The 27,253-nt window shown below is 44.9% G+C and overlaps 1 protein-coding gene across 13 annotated transcripts in view; it reads left to right on the forward strand.

The window, feature by feature from the left end:
• LOC116991809 (neuropathy target esterase-like) overlaps positions 1-27,253 on the forward strand; it is a 140,299-nt gene that overhangs the window by 65,291 nt on the left and 47,755 nt on the right. For all 13 annotated transcript variants that reach the window (XM_033050757.1, XM_033050761.1, XM_033050760.1 and 10 more), the window contains 10 exons: positions 669-749; positions 1,871-2,006; positions 13,850-13,936; positions 14,556-14,659; positions 16,272-16,448; positions 17,185-17,262; positions 18,521-18,726; positions 23,673-23,804; positions 25,005-25,128; positions 26,980-27,093. In XM_033050757.1, the coding sequence (XP_032906648.1) occupies positions 669-749; positions 1,871-2,006; positions 13,850-13,936; positions 14,556-14,659; positions 16,272-16,448; positions 17,185-17,262; positions 18,521-18,726; positions 23,673-23,804; positions 25,005-25,128; positions 26,980-27,093 (1,239 nt within the window). The remainder of the gene's footprint in view (positions 1-668; positions 750-1,870; positions 2,007-13,849; positions 13,937-14,555; positions 14,660-16,271; positions 16,449-17,184; positions 17,263-18,520; positions 18,727-23,672; positions 23,805-25,004; positions 25,129-26,979; positions 27,094-27,253) is intronic.

Below are 27,253 nucleotides of genomic sequence, written 5' to 3' on the forward strand. Positions count from 1 at the left end.
AGCCATGGCTCGAAGGGCCGAATGGCCTACTCCTGCACCCATTGTCTATTGTCTATTGCTTCCAATTCAAATATAGAAAATTGAATTATCATTGAATCAGTTATACGTTCACCACCGATTTTCCGGCAACTGGTGGTCCGGCCCCTCCTTTAATCCAGACAAAATTACGAGAGCACAGTTGAAATCTTACCCCCCCCCCCCCCCCCCAGCGAAATCCCCCTGAAAATGTGTCGCCTGGGCTGGATGAGGCCGCCGATCTCAACCTCATCGGGACTTCTGTGGCCGATCAGCTGGTGGAATTTCCCCCCCTGCGGTCGGGGTTCTGGAACCCCGGCCCGGACGCAGCCAGTTGATTCGTTCCCACAGCCAACTTCGCAGGCCAGTATCTCGTCTCTCTCCCCCCTATAGATGCTTGATAAGTGTGAGAACTAAAATACATTTCTGGAAACTTTCAGTTAGTCAGGCAGCAGTGGTAGAAGGACAAACAGTTTGCAAAATGGACAAAAAGATGAACAGTGCGTGCAAAAGTCTTTTCATTTATTAACGGATTTACTTTTCCATTTATGTTTGAGATTTTAATATAACTATAATTAATGGACTTATATCTTACTTATATCTTGTGCTTCAATTAATTTTCTTCCTTTCAATTTGCTATCTGTCTCTCCCAGATCATCATGGTGAGGCTGCAGAGAGTGACGTTCGTAGCTTTGCACAACTATCTGGGCCTGACTAATGAACTGTTCAATCAGGTGACTCTTCCATTATTCTCTGTTCAAAAGCGGGCAAGAATCTGGACCGTCTACTTATCTACTTTTCCCTCGACAACTTGAACTGTTTTCCGCAGTCTTCCCTGCACTCTGATCAAGGTCTAGCTTCAAACTGCATGCACTATTTGGTTTAGCTATCTTCCATTTCCCCACTTCCAATCAGTTTCATTAGTGAGAAAGCAACCGATTACAGATGTCAGGAGTGGTCCTAGCCACCTCCAACCCCGTATCTTCTTAGTCTAGTTTAGAGATACAGGAACAGGCCCTTCGGCCCGCTGAGTCTGTGCCGACCGGCGATCCCCGCACACTAACACTATCCTACACACATTAGGGACAATTTACAATTATACCAAGACAATTAGCCTACAAAACTGTACGCATTTGAAGTGTAGAAACCGGAGATCCAGGTTAAAAACCCTTACAAGTCACGGGGAGAACGTACAAACTCTTTACAGAGAAGCAGCCATAGTCAGGATTGAACCTGGGTCTCTGGCACTGTGAGGTAGCAGCTCTACCCCTGCACCACCGTGCCACCCTTATCCACTAATGCCCGTCACTGCCAAGACCCAACCTTTCATCAGTAGTTCAAGATTCATGATTTAATTTAATTGTCACATGTACCAATTAAGGTACAGTGAAATCAGTTCTAGTTATTGTTACAACAAGTATGTTGGGCTGGAATCGACAACCTGGTATATCCTGCACGCCTGTGTTATGCACATCACTGAGCCACGTTGCCCATGTTAGAAAAGCCTTGAATGAACGTGACTCTGCAGCCTACTTGTCCAGAGCAACACACAAACATGTCGGTACTAACATCACAGACAACGCACATTTTCTCCTGTTCTCTTCATCAATTGGCAGAGGCTTCATGTATGCAGTAGGGTGAGCAAAGAAAATAAACTGGAAGCGACTTTATAAAAAAAAAGCGCAGGATATTTCATGAATGTGTGATAGTTTACTGGAACCTAGAGACCAGATTCACTGCAGGCTGAGCTGATTTAAAAACAGTCATCGATCGAGGAACCAGCTTACTGTATAAGTGAAGATATTGGCTTCTCTAATGTTTACTGATAGTAGCTATGTCCTATGTTTAATGGTAGGAGAACCAGCCTTCGCGCCTGGCTCCACTGCCGAACTCTGCCACTCGCATGAGCCCTGTGCGACACAGACAGTTCAATAGTTCATCGCTTGCTGATGATCAGAAGGATGCAGCTGGGAAGTCAAACTCTGATGCAGGTACGTGGGTGCAACCCGCTGCTTCTTGTCTGACACAAGTGCTTTTGTCTCGGTGATCTATCCGCATTGTTTGACATGCTAATCTCCTCGTTTTTAAATTCTTTGTTCACATTAGAATTACCCTGCGAATTTTTCATATTGCATGAGACTAGCTGGCTGCAGAGCCGCTTTGACCTTGACCTCCACTGGTATCTGGAACTGTGTAAATAATAAGAAATTCGCAGCAGCTTAAACCCATGATACTTTGGATCTGCCCTTTCAATATGATCGCTGCTGAATTCCCCTTTCCTTCTCTCACCAGGTTTAAGTTTATTATTGTCACGTGCACCAAGGTACAGTGAAAGGCTTTGTTTTGCATGTTTAGTTTAGTTTAGAAATACTGGATGGAAACGGGCCCTTCGGCCCACCGAGTCCGCACCGACCAGCGATCCCCGCACATTAACACTATCCTACACACATTCGAGACAATGTTACACCAAGCCAATTAACCTACACACCTTTACATCTTTGGAGTGTGGGAGGAAACCGAAGATCTCGGAGAAAACCCACGCGGACAGGGGGAAAATGTACTGACTCCGTACTGATAGCACCCGTAGTCGGGATCGAACCCGGGTCTCTAGCGCTGCAAACACTGTAAGGAAACAATTCTACCGCTGCGCCACCGTGGTCGCCCCAAGTGTTATCCCACGAAATTGGGTAATACCATACGTAAATGCAATTAAGTCAAACTCGAATACAATAAGGGTACAGAATATAGTTCTCAGTATTATAATGCGTCACCTCCACAGACAAAGTCCAATTTCTCGGGTTGAGGTGAATCAGATAGCACCCTAGCTTATGGAAGAACCATTCTGAGCCTGAAGAAGCTATACCTGCTGTTACTCCTTGCCACAACCTCCCAACTCCCCTTCCCAAAGCATCCTCAGACATCTGTTTGCTAATGTATTTTGATTTTTTTCATGTGCTTTAATGGGTTATTATGTAATAATAATCAGTTTTTGATATCTGTCATGCCCAATGCTTTCCACCATCAACCTTACATAGTTTAGTTTATTGTCACGTGTACCAGGGTATAGTGAAATTGTTTTGTTACGTGCTAACCAGTCAACAGAAAGACAATACATGATCATAATCGAGCCGTCCACAATGTACACATACATGATAAAGGTTTAACATTTAGCACAAGATAAAGTCCAATTAAAGACAGTCCAAGGGTCTCCAATGAGGTAGATAGTTACTCAGGAATGGTCTTTATTTGGTGATAGTTGCCTGATAACAGCTGGGAAGAAACTGTCCCTGAATCTGGACTGGAGGTGTCCGTTTTCACACCTTTTGCCTGATGGGAGAGGGGAGAAGAGGGAGTGGCCAGTGTGTGACTGGTCCTTGATTATGCTGCTGGCCTTGCTGGAGGCAGCGTGAAGTGTAGATAGAGTCAATGGAAGGGAGGTTGGTTTGTGTGATGGGCTGGGCCACGTCCACAATTCTCTGCAATTTCTTGCGGTCTTGGATGGATCTGTTCCAAAATCATGTTCCCAAATGATGCATCCCGATAAAATGTTTTCCTTGGAGCAAAAATCATATGATTGTTTGTGTTCATAGATTACTGGTGAATTGTGAACATATTTCAGACATCTTAGTTCTGGAGCATTAACGCATAACATAAATTCTGTACTGAAATGCATGTTTATGAACTTTATTTCAGTTATGTCCAGGTGTGTATACTCACATATGACTGCACTAAATCATTGGATGCCGGAGAGATTTCATCTTGTTGCGATCATTACAATTCAATCATTTCTGATGAAATGTCATTGAGCTGAAACATTAACCTTGTTTCTCTCTCTATAGATGCTGCCTGACCTGAATATTTCTAGTACTTTGTGCTTTCATTTCTGATTTCAAGCATCAGCAATTTATTGTTTTTCAATAATTTTATTACTTGTACTTGTTAAAAAGAGTGGCATATCCTAAGGCGGGCGAATAGGCAAGCCACGTGTGGTGAATCGAAGAGATCTTTATTGTTGAAGCAAAGAGAACAACACACACGTGAATGGGGGAAGGCTGACCCTGGGCTCAATACTTATGGCCCTGTCCCACGGTACGAGTTCATTCCAAGAACTCTCACGAGTTTTTAAAAAACCAAACTCGTGGTAAGCACGGAGAATGAACGTAGCAGGTACGTCGGAGCTCGGGGACGTCTCTTAGCGGCTCATAACGCTAACGGCAGGTACTCGGGAAGACTCGCTATCGGCAGGTAAGCTTGGGAAGACTCGTGAAGATTTTTCAACATGTTGAAAAATGCCCACGAGAGCCCCGAGTACCGACGAGTGGCCATTACTGTAAATCTCCAAGATCGAATCAGGGCAAACTTGGGAGAACTCTTTGAATGAACTTGTACCGTGGCACAGGGGTTTTATACTAGGGCACACCCCTATACCTCATGACAACTTATTCCCGCCATTACCCAGTAAAGTGACCCTACCCCCGACTGCCGAGGGTTTGCATAGTAAGTGGCCTAACCACCGGGTGGCGCCACAATCCCACTATTCACCTTTTTTTCTCTTCTTAAAATCGGTGCTTTTTGACTCTCGTGCAGGTTTTATTTTATTCTTGCAGTTGAGAACATTAAAAATAAACGAACAAGTTGCAAATAGAGGAAATAAGACACTGTTCTGAAATATTCCAACTTCACAGCCAGTATGTGGCTTCAATTATCACATGAAATAGGGGGTGATAAAGCAATGAAATTGTATTGCTGCCTTCCATCCCACTCGCTGTTTAGTCTATCTCCAGAGCAGCTCTTTGGCGAGGTCTCAAGGACAAGTTGAGTTCACAGAGCAGGTGGGAGGGGATTGGAGATGGCACGGTAGATCCGGATCTCGGGTGCTGTCTGTGTGGAATTTTACACATTCTCCCTGTGACCGCGTGGGTTTTCTCCGGGTGCTCCCGTTTCCTCTCACTTCCCAAAGATGTGTGGATTTGTAGTTTAAAGGGCCTCTGTGAAATTACTCCTAATATTTTCTTTTGTTTAGTCGTATCACGGAAACAGGCCCTTCGGCCCACCGTGTCTGTACCGACCAGCGAACCCTGCACACTAACACTATCCTACACACACTAGGGACAATTTACATTTATACCAAGCCAATTAACCCACAAACCTGTACGTCTTTGGAGTATGGGAGGAGACCAATGATCTCAGAGAAAACCCACGCAGGTCACGGGGAGAATGTACAAACTCTTGTCAGACAGCATCCGTAGTCAGGATTGAACCCGGGTCTCTGACGCTGTAAGGCAGTAGCTCTAGCGCTGCGCCACCATGCTGCACTAGATGTAGGAATATGTAAGGAACGGATGAGAAATTGGGATAACATAGATCTACTGCAAATAGGTTGGCGTGGACTCAATGCCCGAAGGGTCTGTTTTCTTGCTGTGTGTATATCTCTATCTCTATATACGGAAAGATTGGGAAATATGAGAGTTCGAGGCAAGGCAAAAGGCTTGGGGAATCAATAAAGAGATTCCAAACAACACACTCCATATTTGTATAGTGGATACTATGATGTAAAGTCCACCCTAAGTACTGTGCTGCAAATGTTAGCACAATGCTCCAGAAACTAAGCAAATAGGCCCCAAATAAGCACTTCTTGTTCCGTCTTGTCTGAAGAAGGGTCTCGACCCGAAACGTCACCCGTTCCTTCTATCCAGAAATGCTTCCTGCCCCGCTGAGTTACTCCAGATTTTTGTGTCTACTTGTCCCTGTTAATTGTTCTGTAAATATTGCAGTTGAAGTTCAGAGTGATAATGTTACAGTCGAGGAGATTATTATCCTCATTTGTCTAATATTATGACCCTTTCGTCGAAGGCAGGAGAGTTTGGTTTGCAGAGTATCATTTGCAGCATAATTTCCTTTTAGCAGGTTTTGCAAAATGCGTTATTTCTGCACACAGCTCTAGTTCTCTGAAACACAGGAGCATTTCACAACCCACTCATTTTGCCTCTTGTAATTGCAGTGTAAGTAATTGCTACCAACAAGGCTCTGTAGTCCTTGTATATAATCTGGTGTTTATACCTGCCCTGTGCCAGAATACACTGCAAATTGTTGAATTAATGTTGATTTACGAGGGTGTGGTGTTCAGGGCTGAATTTAGAAAGAAAAGGCCAGTTTATTATCCAGTTGTACTTTGGAGTGGCTGGGCAATTAAGAATTGGTACTTGGTATCCATGGAACCCACTTCTGGCAAACGTCCAGTGCAAACTCTAAGATGCCCCGGTAGACTGGGACTTCACTGACTGAGGGACTGGAGTTCAGTTATTTTTTTTTTTTTTTTTTTTTTTTTTTTAATTAATATTTTTATTAGAAGTGATATACAATAATATAAGACATGAATGACATATTACATTTCATGTACAACTACTTATTTTAAATTTAATAGTAGAAAGAAAAAAGGTAAGAAAAGCAAGAGATATCAAGAGGGAAAGTATTGTATAGCTCGAAAAAGAAAAGCAGAGGGTGATGTGAACTAAGCAAAAAGAAAAAGAATAGGTGAGAGAAAAGAGAGAAGAAAAAAAAAGAGAAAGAGATTGAAAGGGATATGCCTCCTTCATATCTTTACCCACCTCTCACCCGGTTCTGAAAGACTTAATTTCTAAGGTTGTGTTGCACCACATGCTTGTAATAGGTCGATAAATGGAGACCAAATCTTTAAGAATTGGTCTGATTTGGCTGATAGGACGAATCTCATATCTTCCAGTTAATTTTTTAGAGATGCAGCATGGAACCAAGCTCTTCGGCTCTCCGAGTCTATGCCGACCAGCAATCACCCGTACACTATCACTATTCTACACACTAGCGACAAATTACTGAAGTTAGTTAACCTACAAACCCGTACGTCTTTGGAGTGTGAGAGGAGAACTGGAGCACCAGCAGAAAACCCAGTGTTCACAGGAAGAACGTACAAAATTCGTACAAACAGCACCTGTAGTCCAGATTGGACCTGTGTCAGGACACATAAAGCTGGAGTAATTCAGCAGATCAGGCAGCATCTCTGTAGAAAAGGAGTAAGTGACGTTTAGAAATCTTCAGTCTGAAGAAGGATCTCGACGCGAAACGTCTCCTATACCTTTTTGCAAGAGATTCTACCTGACCCGCTGAGTTACTCCAGCTTTTTGTGTCTGTCTTAGGTTTAAACCATCATCTGCAGTTCTTCCCAACACCATCACCTGTGGGTTTCCTCCAAGAAGCGCGGCAATTTTTCTTGGAAACATATTGTCATTTATTCGTTGGTGACCCTAAGGTCAGGAAATTCCTGTCCAACGGTATCTTTAGCAATAACAATTCAGAGCTTCAGAAGGTTGCTCATCATCTTAAAGGCAGTTGGGGGTGTGAAATAAATGCTGATCTTGCCAGCAATGTCTCAATCTTGAGAAATGTCCTTTCCTCATTTAGTTCCCCAAACCAGGGACTCATTTATTTCATGGTTATAACGCATCTACTTTGAAACATGCTTATCATCTTTATATTTTGTGTTTAAGAAAGAACTGCAGATGCTAGAAAAATCGACGGTAGACAAAAATGCTGGAGAAATCCAGCGGGTGAGGCAGCATCTATGGAGCGAAGGAATAGGTGACGTTTAGGGTCGAGACCCTTCTTCAGACTGTTATCGGGGTTTCAAGGTCTCGACGCGAAACGTCACCTATTCCTTCGCTCCATAAATGCTGCCTCACCTGCTGAGTTTCTCCAGCATTTTTGGCTACATTTATATTTTGTGTGTTCATTTTGCCCAACATTTTTTTGCACAATTGCCCTTCAACTGCAATATTTATACCATTGTCCTCTTTCACAATGGTAGACACTAAATATTCATTAGGAATCATGGTCCCAACTTTCACTCCCTTTGGCACGGATCTAGGAAATACCTTTTGGGTCAATTGGTGCTGCACGGTGGCGCAGCAGCAAAGTTGCTGCCTTACAACACTAGAGAACCGGGTTCGATCCTGTCTGTGGCTGCTGTTTGTACGGAGTTTGTACGTTCTCCCTGTGACCGCGTGGGTTTTCTCCGGGTGCTCCAGTTTCCTCCCACACTCCAAAGACGTACAGGTTTATAGGCTACTTGTCTTATGTAAACTGTAAATTGTTCCTAGTGTGTAGGTTGGTGCTAGTGTATGGGGTGATCGCTGGCCGGCATGGACTCGGTGGGCCAAAGGCCCTGTTTCCTCACTGAATCCCAATAGTCATAAACTGTGTTAACTTGACGATATTTTTCTCGAGTTACCGCTGTGATTACCTATTGTTTTCTTTTAATTTCATCACTAATCTTGCACTGTCTTCAAATTTGAGCTCTGAGGATGGCATGCTGTAATTTTCTGTTTGTCTTTCTCATCCTCATTATGCTCCTTGGTGCCCGGACAGCCTAGCCCTTGGTTGAGTGTTCATTTGGTTATTTGATGCAGTGACAGTGATTGGCCTCTAGATGGCAATGCCACATTACTTTAGAGAGAGTGATCATAATAATATGATACAAAATGCGGGTCAGACAGGATCTCTGTAGAAAAGGAATAGGTGACGTTTCGGGTCGAGACCCTTCTTCAGACAGACAGCATCTCTGTGGAAAAGGAATAGGTGACGTTTCGGGTCGAGACCCTTCTTCAGACATGTGATAGATGCACTTGTCCATTCCATTCCCCAAATCCAAAATTGGTGATAAAAAATTAGATTCTAGCTCCATGGCTGTGTGAAAGCCTTGAAGGGAATTACAGAATTTATATTAGTACGTTAACTTGCCTACAATTCTCGGCGATCATTTCACTGAACAGCTACAGTCCTCAGTCCTATGTGATATTCGAGTTGCCAAACACTTTGACTCCCCTTCCCCTTCCCATACTGACCTCTCTGGGCAGCCTCCATTGTCAGAGTGAGGCCAAACGTAAATTGGAGGAACATCACCTCATATTTCACTTGGGCAGATTGCAACCCAGCGGTATGAATATTGATTTCTCAAACTCCAAGTAGCCCTTGCACCCCCTCTCTTCGCCCCTCTCCCAACCTAGTCGTCATACTAGTTTCACGGTCATCCTGTTGAGTTCCACTGTCTGTATTAATTCGTTATCACCTACCCTACAGCCAACAATGGACCATTGTGGGCTCCACATCTCCTTGATTATTGTTGCTTTCTGCATATCTTCCATTCATTTGTTCTAGGTACCGTCTATATCTCTCTCCCCTTTCCCCTGACTCTCAGTCTGAAGAAAGGCCTCGACCCGAGACGTCACCCATTCATTTTCTCCAGAGATGCTGCCTGAGTTATTCCAGCTTTTTGTGTCTGTCTTCGGTTTAAACTAGCATCTGCAGTTCCTCCCTACTCATTTGAGTAACGTTACCTGGATTCCTCTTTCATTGTGTTTTCTGTTTGCGTCATAAGCTTTCGGAGTAGTTCACGCATTTATTTTTAATAGCACTTCCTTGAAAAGTTAAAATGGCAACTTCCACTTTTATTTTTCAAATGAAGAAGAGGAATTACTTTACTTTTGTTTTTTAAATCAACCAGAGAAGGCAATAACACTCTCTTTTCAATTTAATTTGTGATGGTTCATCAACCCTTCAATGTTGGAGGAGGTATTATTCCAGTTTTTGTGCTTCGGTACTTGTGTTGAAGCATTAATCTTAGTTTGTGCCAATCTTGCTGTGAGTCTTTGGCATCTTTGATTGATTGATTGATTGAAAGACACAGCACGGAAACAGGCCCTCTAGTCCACCGCATCCATACCGACCATTGTTCGCCCGTTCACACTAGTTCTAAAGGGTTAATTCCCGGGATGCCGGGACTGTCATATGCTGAGAGAATGGAGCAGCTGGGCTTGTGCACTCTGGTGTTTAGAAGGATGAGAGGATATCTCATTGAAACATATAAGATTGTTAAGGGCTTGGACACACTAGAGGCAGGAAACATGGACCAGAACCAGGACCAGAACCAGGGGCCACACAGTTTAAGAATAAGGAGTAAGCCATTTAGAACGGAGACGAGGAAACACTTTTTCTCACAGAGAGTGGTGAGTCTGTGGAATTCTCTGCCTCAGAGGGCGGTGGAGGCTGGTTTTCTGGATGCTTTCAAGAGAGAGCTAGATAGGGCTCTTAAAAATAGCAGAGTCAGGGGTTATGGGGAGAAGGCAGGAACGGGGTGCTGATTGGGGATGATCAGACATGATCACATTGAATGGTGGTGCTGACTCGAAGGGCCGAATGGCCTCCTCCTGCACCTATTGTCCATTGTATATTATCCCACTTTCTCATCCATTCACTACACACTAGGGGTAATTTACCAAGGCCAATTAACGTACAAACCCACACCTATCTGGGATGTGGGAGTAAACCGGAGCACCTGGTGAAAACCCACGCATTCACAGGGAGAACGTGCAAACTCCACGCAGACAGCAAGGTCAGGATTGAACCCGGGTCTCCAGCGCTGTGAGGCAGTGGCTCTACCAGCTGGGCCTCTTTGCAGATTAATGGTGTCAGCAAGTCTTCTTGTGGTTTCTGTTGATGTAAATAGTTTTTCAGCGGCAGGTGTAAAAATAGATTTTGTGAATTCCTGCTCTTTATATTGTGATTAGTCGTGCTCTCCAAGGATTTGTTCTCCTTTTTCTCATTGATAACATTCAGGTTATGTTAGCTTCCATACATATCCATATCAATATCCCACTCCAGTTCACTCCCATTTCTCTCAATTCTCTTCTGTAATTGTGAATTGTCACTTTGCTTGATGGACATCCAATCCAGGATATGCAGAAGTTTCCAACAGTGCAGTGGAGTCATAATCATATCATACAATGTGGAACCAGGCCCTTCATCCCAACTTATCCACACTGGCCAACATGCCCCATCTATACTAGTCCTACTTCCCTGCGTTTAGCCATATCCCTGTAAACCTGTCATATCCATGTACCTGTATAATTGCTTCTTAACATTGCGATAGTGCCTGCCTTCTTCAGCAGCTCGTTCCATGCACCCACCACCCATCGCATGAAAAAGTTACCCCTCGGATTTCTGTAAAATCTTTCTCCCTTCACCTTAAACCTATGCCCTCTGGTTCTCGATTCCCCCCTCAATCTGGGCAAGAGATCCACCTGATCTATTCCTCTCATGATTTTATACATAGTCACCAATGAATGCATTCAAGGCTGAGATTAGGAGATCAGCCATGACTTTATTGATCGGAGGAGCAGACCTGGGGATTGTGGCGGCTAAATAGCTTATCGTTTCTTACGTCCTGTCCCACTATCCTGTCCAGTGTGTCCTTGCGTACAAATCAATAGAAGTTATTAAGCAATTGGGAAAGCAAATAGTACTTTGGTCTTTATCGCAAGATGATTTGAATGCTAAGCTAGTGACATCTTGCTGCAATTATAATAGAATGAATGCTGCAAAGGCTCAGCAGATTGATTTGTGAAACAGTAAAATTAATCATGAAGAGAGATCAGAGTTATTTCCCTGAGTTTTTGTTTTAAAAGAGAAATAATCTTGTCCTCATAACTGAAACTCCAATCTGGGTGCATCTCCAGTGTAATCATGTCCTTTAGTTTAGTTTAGAGATACAGCGCTGAAACAGGACCTTCAGCCCACCGAGTCTGTGCCGAACAGCGATCCCCGCACATGAACACTATCCTACACACACTAGGGACAATTTACAATTGTACCAAAGCCAATTAACCTACAAACCTATACGTCTTTGGAGCGTGGGAGGAAACCAGCGCACCCAAAGAAAACCCACACAGTCACAGGGAGAACGTGCAAACTCCGTGCAGATAGCACCGATAGTCAGGATCGAACCTGGGTCTCTGGCACTGTAAGGCAGCAACTCTACCGCTGCGCCACTGTGCCATACTTTTCAATGTTCTATTCTGCAATGTGATTTCAGAGGTTAAATTTGTATTAAAGATTCTTCCATCCAGTGTGGTTCACATTGGATAGTGGTGTACCAATGTAAGGCTGACGTGGTGCCAATGAGATGTTTCACCTGTAACCTTCTCTCCTCTAAAGGTATGACTATGGACCCTGCTTTAAAGGAGCTCCCTGACTTCCTGTATGTAGCAGTGTTTAAAATCGATTCCGAGTGCGTTGACGCAGATAGCCTAGGGAGCAGGAAAGCCGTCCGACGTCGTTCCTTGCTGAAGGGAGAGCGCGGCAAGGCAGCTAAGGAGAGACGGCCAGGTGCAGATTTAGTTAATCAGGATGGAGCCCAATATCAGGAGACATCACAAACACAGGATCCATCAGGCCAGGAAAACGGCAAACAGGAATGGTCCAAATCAAAGCCATCGAGACGCGTCACCATTGCCACCGTCCAACCGCCTCCTGGTAGATTAGTTCAGGATGAGGAAAGTTCGGGTGAGGAAAAGGTAGATCTGCAGAGGCCAAAAGCGCAAGCAAGCTCAAAGCGCTATGAGGAATGCCAGACATGCAGCGTAGGTCAGTAACATTCCTTCCCTCCAGAGATGCAGCCGGTCCCGCTGAGTTACTCCAACTTTTTGTGTCTAACATTCCTTATCTGTTTAGTTTAGTTTATTGTCACGTGTACCAAGGAAAGCTGCAAAGCAGCCATTTAACTCGAACATAAAATGGTTATGTGGAGGAAACGTTGACATTTTCAATGCCACCAAGCACAAAATTTAAATCTTTAATACAAAGTGCTCTCCATGTCAAGTTGAATATTTTGTACTTTGTCCTGTGCAAAATTTCTAACTGAGAAAGTTGTATCAATATATACGTTTGGGGAGTACAGAATGGCTCAAGATGACCATTTTCCCAATATAGTACTTTAACAACAACACTTCTTCTGAAGAAGGATTTCGGCCTGAAACGTTGCCTATTTCCTTCGCTCTATAGATGCTGCTGCACCCGCTGAGTTTCTCCAGCACTTTTGTCTACCTGCAAAGTCCCTTCTCGGCTTGGTGCCACTGTAAAAGCTGTGTCTCTTGAGTTGAGTGAAACTCGCATCACAGTGGGGTGAGATGGCTTTCTTCCACCTGTGGCCTCCACCACCCATCTTCTCCAAGTTGCACCCTTGCCACTTTTATCCGTGCTGTCTTTGATACCCGATTTAGGTACTGTCGTGATCATGCTGCCTCATTTGATATTGTATTTAATTTCCTCTCAGAGAGTCATACAGCATGGAAACAGGCTGTCCACACTGACTAATGTGCCCCATCTACACCATAGTCCCGCCTGCCTGCCTTTGGCCTATATCCCTCTATACCTATCCTATCCATGTACCTGTCCAAATGTTTCTTAAACGTTGCGATACAACCTGTCTCAACTGCCTCCTTTGTCAGCTTGTTCCATATAACCACCACCTTCTGTGTGAAAATGTTACTCCTATTAAATCTTCACCCCTCACCTTAAACCTACGTCCTTTGATTCTTGATCCCCCTACTCTGGGCAAGAAATTCTGATGCTTATTAAATCTTCACCCCTCACCTTAAACCTACGTCCTTTGATTCTTGATCCCCTACTCTGGGCAAGAAATTCTGATGCTTATTAAATCTTCACCCCTCACCTTAAACCCATGTCCTTTGATTCTTGATCCCCCTACTCAGGGCAAGAACATCTGATGCTTATTAAACTTCACCGCTCACCTGAAACCTTTGGTTCTTGATTCCCCCTACTCTGGGCAAGAGCCTCTGTGCGTCTACCCAGTCTATCCCTCTCAATGCTTTTGTTCTCCTTGCCGTTGTGACTCTCCTCACAGGAGGAACTGATGGGGACTCTGTGGTGAGGCAGCCGGAGTGGAAGCTTGACCCTGCGAGTGTGACCACTCACTCACCAGCTCTGTCCCTGTCTCTGTCCGTAGGGACCGAGGGACCAAAGGCACAGACTTCAGAGAACAACCGGGCTGCCTTGCTGAGCCGCTGTATATCCATGCCCGTGGACATTTCGGGTGAGCCTGGAGTCTGTCTTTCAGCATGCTGGAAATTAACACACTTAAATACTTGGATCTCAAGATACCAGCCCGTAAACACCACTCAGAGAAAAATCTGAAGCTCTCCGATAAGAAATAGAAGATAAAGTGCTGCCCCGCATCATCTGCTCTGCATGCCGTTCTAATGCTCCCAAATCTAACTGCTGAATGGGACTAATATTATTTATCTACAAATGCTTTCCTTCTGTGGGGGTGGGGGGGGTTTGGGGGGTTGTGTGTGTGATCTGGGAGGGGAGAGAAGGGTGTGGGGGTGGGGGGGGGGGGGGTTCATATTACTTGGTATCTCATATAATAATCCTAAACTTTGGGAAATAAAACCTGTGACTTGTGGCCAGCCAACTGCCTGAAATGCAAAGAAAAATACCACTGTAGCATTTGAAGTTGTATAATTTATACCATTTTCTGCTAAATCCTATCAGCTAGTATTCTTTCCCTGCCGCTTCTTACTTTAATGTTAATGCATGAAGAATTGGTTAGAGCAGTGACACTAGTAATAAGGTGTTGAAGGTCAGAGTGTCACAAATAAACTGCTGTGAAAATCAGGATGAAAGTAAAACTGTTCTTGCTTCCATTTTAGGAATACACAAAGGAATGTGTTCAGATTTTGATATGGCCTACGAGCGTGGGAGGATCTCAGTGTCTCTGCAAGAGGAATTGCCATTTAGCCCTTCATTTAGCAGAGTAAGCGAAAGACTGTTCCACTACTCAGACTTCCTGCGAACGGCCATAGTAGTTTGGGGGTTTTGTTCAATATCCCTATCAACTGTTCCATATTAAATAGGCTGAATTATTTTTAATATTGGCGTGAAGGTAACCTTCACTTGCAGATGCGTTACGCATATTGAACATGCCAAATCATAGATATGCCACTTGAGGTGCATTCTCACCCAGATTGAGTTTAAGGATCTGATATGGCCCGGGCTGAGTATGTGGCCTCCAGAGTTAGTGTGTCGGTGAGCAGGCATGTTGTTGATGGTGTGCACGTGCTCTCAGCTGGTCAAGGATTCCTCCCTCCATAAAAATAACTCTTTGGAACCGCCTCCCGACATGAGATCCAGTCCAGAAACTCATCTCACTGGGCATTAGAACACAGAAACATAGAAAAATGGGTTGGAGTTGGCCATTCGGCCCTTTGAGCCAGCACCGCCATTCAACATGATCATGGCTGATCATCTAAAATCAGTAGCCCGTCCTTGCTTTTTCCCCATATCCCTTGATTCCTTTAACCCTAAGAGCTAAATCTAACTCTAACTCTCTCATCTCCAGAATTGTATAGAGCCACATACAAGAGAAGAGTTTTGACATTGCCCCCAGTTCCAAGGGACTAAAGATTCTGACCCTGAACAGAGTTCCAACTAGGATGCTGCTGCATTGATTTGTGCTCTTTGTTTAGTTTAGTTTAATTTAGTTTGTCACATGTACCGAGGTACCGTGAAAAGCTTTTTTGTTGCGTGCTATCCAGTCAGCGGAATTTTACAATCGAGCCGTCCACAGTGTACAGATCTTATAAGAGTGGAGTGATTGTAAGAAGTAATTGCAGATCCACTTCTGGGACCAGCAATCAGAGGGCGCCATTTGTGCTTACTTGTTCATTTGCCCTCTCCGTTCACCAGTTCATCAAATATAGCAACTTTTAGCAGGTTACAAATTCAAATGTAAGGCGTGCTTAAGTCAATTATTTATGAGAGTGCGGATCAGTGCGTTGGCAGGCTCACTATTAGTGGAGTGGAACCCAGTCTGCCTTGTCCTTCTATTCTTTGTCCTGCAACCAATTGATGTGTCTCAACTGGTCTATTATATGTACAATCTGTGAAATAAATACTCATGATTTGACAAGAAGCTATGCACTGTTCTCAGGTATTTACAGGAATAACATGATATTTTTAACCCATTTTCATTGTAAAAGAATTGTCCTGTTTTGGAAAAAGTATTAAAATGAAAGAATGCTATAGAATTGGAATGGCCCTTCGAAATGTAACAGTGCCGTTAAATGTCATGAGACCATGTAGCTCACTTGCCCAGCCTTGTCCTTGCAAGCTCTTGAAGAAAAAATACAATAGTTGGAAGACCAAGCTATTGTGGCTCTCTGAAAGTTACTCTTAGTTACGGATTGAGGTGGAGACACGTTGTTTGTTAATGACCACACGCACTCTCCTGTGGAGTAAATGCCCAAGGCTTGGTGGCATCTTCTGTTTGTTAGAAGGTTGGGACGAAGAAGGTATTGGGCAGCAAGGGATGGGAATGATCTAAAGAGGCTGTGATTCCTTAAATAACAAAGTTTTGTCAATACTAGTCAGCACCACACGATACCAGGGAACGCAGGTCCGTGACCGTGGAGGGCCAACCCTCATCCGTGCACCTTTACCCCGAGGATGAACCAGATGACATTGATGGAGCATTTCAGGTGAAGCACGTTGGAACCATTTTCGAGGAGGCAAAGCAGGAGCTCTTGAAGTTGATGCGGATTGAGGTAGGGACACGTTCCTTGTTTAATGACCACGTCCATTCTTCTACGGAGTTTGCATTTCTCCAGATAGTTAGCATCTTTGTTGAATGTCTGCGAATGAGGATGCAATCTTCTGAAAGTGTATCACGGTAAATGCAGTTGCTAAACCCGGATTTAAAACAAAGCCTAGCCCACATTCATGTTCATAAGTGAAAGGAGCAGAATTAGGCCATTCGGCCCTTCAAGTCTATTCTGCCATTCAACCTGTTAGGGCAATCGAAGCTCCCGCAACCGGCGGTCAAAGCCCCCGCGTCGGGATGGTCGAAGCTCCTGCGGCTTGTAGTTCCCAAAGTCGGTCTCTAATCAGAGACCGTGAGCTCCACAATGTTAAAGTCCGCAGGAGTTGGAGCTCCGAAGTCGATCCCTGGCAAAGGGATCCTTTCGGTACCTTTTCCAGAACCTTGGTATCCTTCAATAAAACAGGCTTCTGTAAATTGTCCGCAGTGTGTATGGTACAAACCCATTCCTTCTCTCCAGAGATGCTGCCTGTCCCGCTGAGGTACTCCAGCTTTTTGTGTCTATCTTCGGTTTAAACCAGCATCTGCAGTTCCTTCCTCCACTAGTGTCCATATGATCGTTTCTTGACGCGGACTCGGTGGGCCGAAGGACCTGCTTTCATGCTGTATCTCTAAACTAAACTAAACTAAACTATCCTTGAAGTAAAAGTCTACTTTTAAAAAATGTTCCTTTTTTGTCCCAGGATCCATCACTTCTTGACAACCGGGTAACGCTGCACCATGCCAAATGTGGGAGTCTGCTCGCCCGTGAAGGGGATCAGGTGGGTATCCGCATTCTTGCCAACTAGAGTTCATCGTGGCTGAATCATCTGGCAATGACGCTAAACTATTTCGCAGATCTAAAGATAGCGGAGACAGGAGATATGGGGAGAAGGCACTGATTGGGGATGAACAGCCATGATCGCATTTAATGGCGGTGCTGGCTCGCTGGGTCGAATGGCCTACTCCTGCACCCTATTGTCTATTGTTTACAGATCAATGGCGGCTGGTAGAGCTATTGCCTCACAATGGCAGAGACCCGGGTTCAATCCTGACTCGGGTGCTGTCTGTGTGGAGTTTGCACGTTCTCCCCGTGACCGGATTGGGTTCCCTCCGGGTGCTCCAGTTTCCTCCCACATCAAAACAGATGTGCGGGTTTGTAGGTTAATTGCCTTAGTATCAATGTGAATAAATCTAAATGTTCCACTGTAAATTGTCCCTAGTGTGTAAAAGTGGAATTACATAGAACTAGTGTGAATGGGTGATCGATGGTCGGCATGGACTTGGTGGGCCGAAGGGCCTGTTACCATGCTGTATCTTTCAATCAATCTTTATTACTAATAATGCACTTTTGAAGTGTGGGAGCTATTGTAGTCTTGGACCATGGACAGTAGGTATACATATATTTATAACAAGATATTACGGCTGAAAGAAGCCAGACATGGGTGATACTCCTGCTTGTAGGTTTTTGGTTTTTTTGTGCATTGGGTTAAACTGGTGGAACTCCCCTGTTCTTCTTCAGCAGAGCATCTTGGAATCCTTTACATCCACGTGAAAGGAGAAGTGTGGATGTGGTTTAAAAGGGGCCATGTCAGATAGTGCAGTTGGGTGCCATAGAAACATAGAAAATAGGTGCAGGAGTAGGCCATTCGGCCCTTCGAGCCTGCACGATCCAACTCAGTATCCCGTACCTGCCTTCTCTCCATACCCCCTGATCCTTTTTAGCCACAAGGGCTACATCTAACTCCATTTTTGATGGTGGACTCTAGTCTCTGAAGTGAGATTTTGATTCCCCTAACCTTGACTGGATTTTTACCTCATGAAGCAGAACTAAACAGCCTCCTTGGAGAGTTTTGCAGAGAGGTTTGCTCTTGAACTGTATGAGGTTGATCTGTTTTTTTTTTTTAGAAATGCAGAGAAATTTAAGATGTGGTCGTTTTTCGGACAATTGTAAAGTACATGTCACGCACGCTGCAACTTGGTCTTGGTCCCCCCTATCAGTTTAGTGAGATGTGTGCTGTGATCTCTTCCCATTCTCAGGACGTCAGTTTACATTTTGTGTTGTCCGGCTGCCTGCACATTTATCAGCGGACGATCGACATGGAGGATGATGTGTGCTTATTTGTGACCTACCCTGGTGAAATGGTGGGCCAGCTCGCCGTCCTAACTGGGGAACCTCTGATCTTCACCATCAAAGCAAACCGTGACTGCATCTTCCTCAAGATCTCCAAATCCGACTTCTACGAGTTAGTATTATCAGACCACTGACATTATACAGTATTTGCATGTTGCCTTTCCTTTTTTAGTCATGTGTATATTCTTTGTGTCGATGTCAATTCCACTTCTTGACTTTCGTCTTTAGAGATGCAGTGAGGAAACAGGCCCTTTGGCCCCACTGAGTCCAAACTAGCACTATCTCACACAATAGGGACAATTTATAATTTACAGAAGCCAACTAACCTACAAACCCACATATCTTTGGAGTGTGGGAGGAAACCGGAGCACCCGGAGAAACCCCGCGTGGTCACGGTGACAATAGACAATAGGTGCAGGAGTAGGCCATTTGGCCCTTCGAGCCAGCACCGCCATTCAATGTGATCATGGCTGATCATCCCCAATCAATACCCCGTTCCTGCCTTCTCCTCAAATCCCCTGACTCCGCTACTTTTAAGAGCCCTATCTAGCTCTCTCTTGAAAGCATCCAGAGAACCTGCCTCCACTGAGGCAGAGAATTCCACAGACTCACCACTCTCTGTGAGAAAAAGTGTTTTCTCGTCTCTGTTCTAAATGGCTTACTCCTTATTCTTAAACTGTGTGTGGCCCCTGGTTCTGGACTCCCCCAACATCGGGAACATGTTTCCTGCCTCTAGCGTGTCCAAGCCCTTAACAATCTTATATGTTTCAGTGAGACTGTACAAAATCCGTACAGACAGCATCCGTAGTCGGGATTGAACCCAGGTCTCTGGCGCTGTGAGGCAGCAACTCTACCGCTGTGCCACCCTTTGTATGTGCCACTTACATTGTAGGGAATGGGCACTCGGCATAATGTGACTGCACTGCCTGCAAAATGAGGCGTCGTCGCATCGTGTTGTAGGTAGCACATTTTCCTCAAATTATGTTGTGCTCAACGTGCCAAAATCAGTGAGCTTACCGGACACCACCCTGCCTGAGGTTATTAGTGGCTAGCCTTGATTGGTCTTGGTCTTTTCCCCCTCCACCTTTTCACCTCCTACTTTCAGTCTGAAGAAGGGTTCCGACCTGAAACGTCACCCATCCTATTTCTGTAGCGATGCTGCCTGTCCCCCTAAGTTACTCCAGCACTTAAAGTCTATCTTCAATACTTTCAATGAAGTTCCAAAGTCTAATCATCGAGCTCCTAGTATGTTGAGTTCTCTAATTTTATGTCACTTCCACTACCACTCCTGTCCCCTTAATACAATACAATACAATACAATTCAATTTATTGTCATTTGGACCCCTTGAGGTCCAAACGAAATGCCGTTTCTGCAGCCATACATTACAAACAAATAGACCCAAGACACAACATAATTTACATAAACATCCATCACATTGCTGTGATGGAAGGCCAAAAAAACTTCTCTCTCCACTGCACTCTCCCCCCCGATGTCAGTCAAAGTCAAAGCCCCCGGCGGGCGATGGCGATTGTCCCGTGGCCATTAAAGCCACGCCGCGTGATGCAAGGTCGCACACCGGGTTCTTGGTGTTAGAGCCCCCGGCGTGCGCTCGCAGAGACCCGCCGCCATTCCAAGCCGCGCGGGGTAGTGCTGTAAGGCCCCGCTCCAGGAGCTCTTCAACCCCGCAACTCGGGCGGGAGAAGTCGCCGTTGCGGAAGCCCCGAAAAGCTGACCCCCTCCAGGGACCCGCGGGCTCCCGGTGCCGCCGCCCGCCAAACCCGCAGTTGCAGCCACCGAATCTCCGGGGGTCGGGTCGCAGCAGCGTCCACCACAGCTCCACCCGCTCTGGACTCGGCCAGCTCCGCGACGGTGAGTAGTCGGCACCACAGCCCCCGGTCTTCCTGTTGGAGGCCGCTCCTCGTTGCAGCCCCAACGACAACGGAGACCCGACAAATTCCACCCTAGTTGTTCAACCAGTTCCACGGTTCACCATGATATATCCCTCTTGAGATCGCACCTCCCCTCGTCAACAATGAGCCTGGTTCCTGCTGGTGTAGGAAGGAACTGCAAATGCTGGCTTAAACCGAAGATAGACACAAAATGCTGGAGTAGCTCAGCAGGACAGGCAGCATCTCTGGAGAGAAGGAATGACATTCCGGGTCGAGACCCTACTTCAGTCTAACGAAGCGTCACCCATTCCTCCTCTCCAGAGATGCTGCCTGTCCCGCTGAGTTACTCCAGTATTTTGTGTCTATCTTTGGTTCCTGCTGGCCTTTGGTACCTGTTAAGTCATATCCCCCCCTTCTCCCTCTTCCCCAAGCCTTGCCTACATTACATGGATGTTATAAGGAGCATTTCTCCCTTGGCTAAGAGGCAGTTAAAGAGAACATACCTGAAACATCATAACCTGCCGTTAGTACTTTGTGTTTTGCTGTGATAAAAATTGGTGCAAAATCATTGATAGTTCTTCATACTGTAATTCAAATCTGTTAATTGCGGGCGGGGGTAGAATGGTCAAGATATCAGATCCCAGAATGTTGATATATTCTATCCATCAGCCAGAAACCGGGAAGAGGAAGAATCAGTCTGAAGAAGGGTGCCAACCTGAAACGTCGCCTATGTTCTTTCCACAGATGCTGCCTGACCCGCTGAGTTCCTATAGGACTTCAGTCAAAGGACTGTCTTTAACTCTCCAACCCCTAACACACTGGCCTGAACAAAATCTCCATTCTGTGATTCTGATTCTGGTTTCATGAGCATACCTGGTTTCCTTTGCCAACTGTTTGCAATACTAACGGGGGCGGCAAGGTGGCGCAGCGGTAGAGTTGCTGCCTTGCAGCGCTGTTAGCGCCAGAGACCCAGGTTCCATCCCGACAACGGGTGCTGCCTGTACGGAGTTTGTATGTTCTCTCCGTGACCGCGTGGGTTTTCTACGAGATCTTTGCTTTCCTCTCACACTTCAAAATGAGTTTCAAGTTTGTGGGTTAATTGGCTCAGCATAACGGCCATTCTTGGTCACGTGTGTGGCCAAAAATATGAAAAGTTGTGGATTACATCTCTTCTAATTCTGAAAGCATTACAGGTGTATTGTTTTTGTACTGTATATATGATTCATGTTTTTTGAAGTTTATCAAGTGAAATTTTTATGTTGTGCTGACAATGTTTGTTTAGGGTCAGAGGTCAAATAGGACTGGTCACGTGTGTGGCCTCACACGGAAGTGTTTTACAAACTCTGTGAATTTTTTAAAAAGCAAGAATGCTCATATCTTTAGCAGACATGCATTATAACTCAGCTGGACATGGCCAGGCAGCATCTCTGGAGAGGAGACATTTTGGGTCGAGTAGGAAAATAGCCATGAATCAGATTCATCTCTTACAAGAATTTTTTAAATGTATTACTTTCTGTGATGACGGTCTGGTCACGTGTGTGACATTTTGGTTCACTTTCCGAAGAATGGCCCGTAAGTGTAAATTGGCCCTAGTGTGTGTGTGTGTGGGATAGTATTAATGCGCAGGGAGCGCACGTCAGTGCGGACTCGGTGTGCACGCTGTATCTCTCAACTCTAAATACCTAAAATTGCCAGACTAATTCAACTTTAATGTCTTTTGAATGCATCCTGATTTCCAAGTCCCATAACCCTGAATAAGAATTCCCATAAAACCAGTATTTGGCAACCTTTTGACTTGGATTACACTTCTTTCCTGATGAGATTTAAGACATATTTCCCCATGAAAAACACAATGCAAATTCTCTTCATTCATTCAAGCCTTTGCCACAGCATGAGTTTATTTGATAGAATTGTTTCTGAGCAGCTTGTTGAAATGCATCTGCACCATGTAATTTTGGTTCTGTTTCGATAACTAGCTTGTTCTCTCCCCATTTACTCTACTGTGGATTGGAGGTGTCAATGGCAAAACTTGTGATTACTTTCAACCACTAATTGATGTGGAGAAGACAGTAATGAGCCATTAGCTTCAGCCACAATACTTCATAAGTTTATTGGCCAAGTATTCACATACAAGGAATTTGCCTTGGTGCTCCGCCCAGAAAGTAACAACATGACATACAGTGACAGTTACGATTGACTCAGAAAACACTAAACATTAATAATAATAAAACATTAATGATAAAACACCATTGATCAAGCATGTGAACCAACAAAATACCAGATCAAAGGGAGGCTACAGATTTTTGGCTGTTGAGTAGAGCAGCTACTCGTGGATAAAAACTGTTTTTATGTCTGGCTGTGGCAGCTTTGACAGTCCCGGAGTCGCCTTCCAGAGGGAAGTGATTCAAAGAGTTTGTGGCCATGGTGAGAGGGGTCAGTGATGATCTTGCCCGCTCGCTTCCAGGCCCCTAAAATGCTTTTTCTCCTCTGCAAGAAGATGGGTCTTTGGACACATCAAGATTGTGTGAAGGGCTCCTGGACAAGAACTGGTCTGAACAAGTGCACATCCATCAGGCAGATTGGTCTTTTGGTTTAGTTTAGAGATACAGAGCGGAAACGGTCACCGAGTCCGCACCGACCAGCGATCCCTGCACACTAACACTATCCTAGGGACAATTTTACATTTTTTAAAATACCAAGCCAATTAACCTACAAACCTGTACGTCTTTGGAGTGTGGGAGAGAACCAAAGATATCGGAGGAAACCCACGGGGAGAACGTACAAACTCCGCACAGACAGCTCCTGTAGTCAGGATTGAACCCGGTTCTCTGGCGCTGTGAGGCAGTACGTAACCATGTCGTCCATGCATGGTCTGGGTGACACCTTTGAGTTGGTTCTCTCTGGGCTGTCCCGAGCACAGTTAGCTCTCCCCTGGATAGCAGCTCATCCGTGGCGGTGCTGCCAGGCCAATCTTAGCATGGACTTTGATGATCCCCACCCCATGTCCCAACTCGGATTGCAGTTGCCTTACAAGCAGTTAATTTTCCAGACTCCATTTAGTGAGTCGGGCTTCTTCAGTTGAGGGTAGACAAGGTAACAAGATGGTTCTGATAAATAGTAGTGTTAGTGGTCCAGTGTCTAATTTAGACTATTTCTTTACATTTGCAGGATAATGCGTGAACAGCCTAATGTGGTCCTCAGCACTGCACACAATGTGGCTGTCAGAATGTCTGCATTTGTCCGACAAATGGACTTTGCAATTGATTGGATGGCAGTGGAAGCAGGCCGTGCCCTCTACAGGTAAAGTAGAACAGTCCAACTTCTCTCCAGCTTACTGTAAACATGCTGCGGCTTACTTATCTTCTGCATGTACCATGAACCACATGTAGTTCCCAATACAGAAGCAGGCCATTGGCACAGCTGGACTCTTCAAACAAATTCGGACATTTAATGTTGGCTCTACAACATCCCAACACATTCTATTTGACTTATTTTTGAGATGTTCCGCACAGTGGGTATTATAATACTGTATCACCAGGTAGGTTTAAATACAGATAGACACAAAATGCTGGAGTAACATAGAAACATAGAAAATAGGTGCAGGAGTAGGCCATTTGGCCCTTCGAGCCTGCACCGCCATTCAATATTATCATGGCTGATCATCCACAATCAGTACCCCGTTCCTTCTTTCTCTCCATATCTCCTGACTCCACTATCTTTAAGAGCCCTATCTAGCTCTCTCTTGAAAGTATCCAGAGAACCAGCCTCCACCACCCTCTGAGACAGAGAATTCCACACACTCACCACTCTCTGTGAGAAAAAGTGTTTCCTCGTCTCCATTCTAAATGGCTTACCCCTTATTCTTAAACTGTGGCCCCTGGTTCTCGACCCCCTCAACATCGGGAACATTTTTCCAGCCTCCAGTGTGTCCAACCCCTTAACAATCTTATATGTTTCAATAAGATACCCTCTCATCCTAAACGCCAGAGTGTACAAGCCCAGCCGCTCCATTCTCTCGGCATAGGACAGTCCCACCATCCCGGGAATTAACCTTGTAAACCTACGCTGCACTCCCTCAATAGCAAGAATCTCCTTCCTCAAATTAGGGGACCAAAACTGCACACGATACTCCAGGTGTGGTCTCACTAGGGCCCTGTACAACTGCAGAAGGACCTCTTTGCTCCTATAATCATCTCCTCTTGTTATAAAGGCCTGCATGCCATTCGCTTTCTTCACTGCCTGCTGTACCTGCATGCTTACTTTCATAGACTGATGAACAAGGACCCCCAGATCCCGTTGTACTTCCCCTTTTGCCAACTCGACACCATTTAGATAGTAATCTGCCTTCTTGTTTTTGCTACCAAAGTGGATAACCTCACCGAAGAAGGGTCTCGACCTGAATCGTTCACCCATTCCTTCGCCCAAGAGATGCTGCCTGTCCCGCTGAGTTACTCCAGCTGTTTGTGTCTATCTACCAAAGCCTGTCGTTTTGTTTTGCAGGCAGGCTGACCGATCGGACTGCACTTACATTGTGCTGAACGGACGCCTGCGATCGGTGATCCGAAAGGCCAATGGCAAGAAGGAGCTAGTGGGAGAGTATGGACGTGGAGATCTGATCGGAGTGGTAATGATATCTTTTCCCCCATTCCCCCCACTCCCACACCTACAAAACCTTTCACGTATGTTCTGGTTTCATGCAGGGGATTTTTAATATTGTTTTGGGAAGCAGTGATAAATGCAGCTGTCAGGTGGCTTCTCCCCATTAGATAGGGTAGACAGTCAGAACCTTTATCTCAGGATGGAGAAATCAAATACTTTAAGAGTATTTTTTAAAAGGGCAACTTTTTTTTACACAAAGGGTAAGTGTCTGGAATGTGATGCCGGGGTCGGTGATTGAGGCAGATATGATAGTGGCATTTAAGAGACTTTTGGCTAGGCACCTGGATGTGCAGAGAATGGAGGGATATGGATTATATGAATTGAATTGAATTCTGTCTTTACTTTGTGTACTAGTCATGTCTCTACTATTTATTTCATTCCCCTTACATGTTTTTCCTCTACATGCTCAATTTTTGTACGGTGTTCTTGAGACTCTTGAAAGGCGCCCATAAATAAAATGTATTATTATATGCAGGTAGACTAAGAATAATTTTGGCATCATGTTTGGCACAGACATTGTATGCTCAAGGGCTTGTTGTTGTGCTGTACTGGTCTATTTGTTCTTTTCTCTTCTGCGGAAGGAGCTGTGTTCATTGTCTATTGTCTATTGACCTATTGTCTATTCATCAGGATATTCAGGATCAGACAATCTGACTAAATGCCATTTGCTTTTTACCATCCCTCGCTGATTAAGACTGTTGAGCTGGTCTTCAGCTTGTGCACAGTGCACTGCACAAGTGGCCGTCATTATGTCTCTTGACTTCTTCCTGACCCATTTCACCTTTTGTGTTCAACGTGCTATGTCGCCCCCTCCCCCGACAGTGCCACAACCAAACAATGTGCCGTAAGCAACCCTGAGTTAGGAGGTTGCAAAAATGAGGATGAAACCACATAGTATCTGACCATTAAGGGAAGAGACGCTGACGTCTGAGAATAAAGTCTGGGGATCACATTGTGTCATTAATACCAGAAATAAAACTAAATGGAACATGTAAGATATCGAAGGTAAAAAAAGTAAAAGGAATGCCTTTTAGTTTTGGACTCTATACCTGGGTCAGATAGGCTGGCTGGTAGCGTTAATGCTTTTGCATCGTATTTGGTACCAGGGTGAAAATTCTGAAGACTAGGTCAAGTATCTTATGGATGTGCAGTTGGCCCAGTGGTTCTTTATCTGAATCTGGATAAGTTTATTGGCCAAGTATGTACACATACAAGGAATTTGCCTTGGTGCTCCGCTCGCAAGTACCAACACGACATACAGTGAAGAATAAAACAATAAGAATAAAACATTAAAACATTAAGAATAAAACATTCTAGTTTAAACATGCGAATGAAATAGAATACCAGAGCAAAAGGAGGTTGCAAACGTTTGGTTATTGAGTAGAGCTACTGATCTACTCAATAAGCTGTTTTTATGTCTGACTGTGGCGGAATTCTTTTGCACAACCACAATTGCACAGTCACCGTATTTTGGCGCCCATTACAAAGGAGAAAGATAAAAAACAGACCAAAGTTTGGTCCACATGTTGGAGTTTCACGAGTACCCCCAATTCAGGGAAGCCCCAGGCTGCTGCAGCCTGCGACCCAGGCCTGCATAGGATTGTAACTACACTGCATAAGATTGTAACTACACTGTGGAAATTGCACTGCATACCTACTGCAAGCATACACCGTTCATCCATGGTGAAAAGACCATCTTACACGGGCCATTGTGAGAGGCTGGCTGGCTGGACCAGAGGGTTGTTTCCTGTCCATCATCACTCAGCTGTCGGTAACCTGAGACTCATTTCACAGAGAAGTTTCTCTTCCTGTTCAGGTGGAAGCCCTGACACACCAGCCCCGAGCCACCACGATGCATGCCGTCCGCGATTCGGAACTGGCCAAGTTGCCCGAAGGGACGTTGAACAACATCAAAAGGAGGTATCCTCAGGTGGGTGTGAAACCGCGCGCGGGCTGGTGCCTGTTAATCAGGGCAGGTTTCTCATTGATGTGCTAAATGAGCGCTGTGGTTAGCGGTGACACCAGGTCTGAAACCACAAACCTAAATCAGGACCTGGTTATGTTAAGAAATCTTTACCGTGGTTTGTAGT

This window comes from Amblyraja radiata, chromosome 35, assembly GCF_010909765.2.
Source record: "Amblyraja radiata isolate CabotCenter1 chromosome 35, sAmbRad1.1.pri, whole genome shotgun sequence".
Classification (NCBI taxonomy): domain Eukaryota; kingdom Metazoa; phylum Chordata; class Chondrichthyes; order Rajiformes; family Rajidae; genus Amblyraja; species Amblyraja radiata.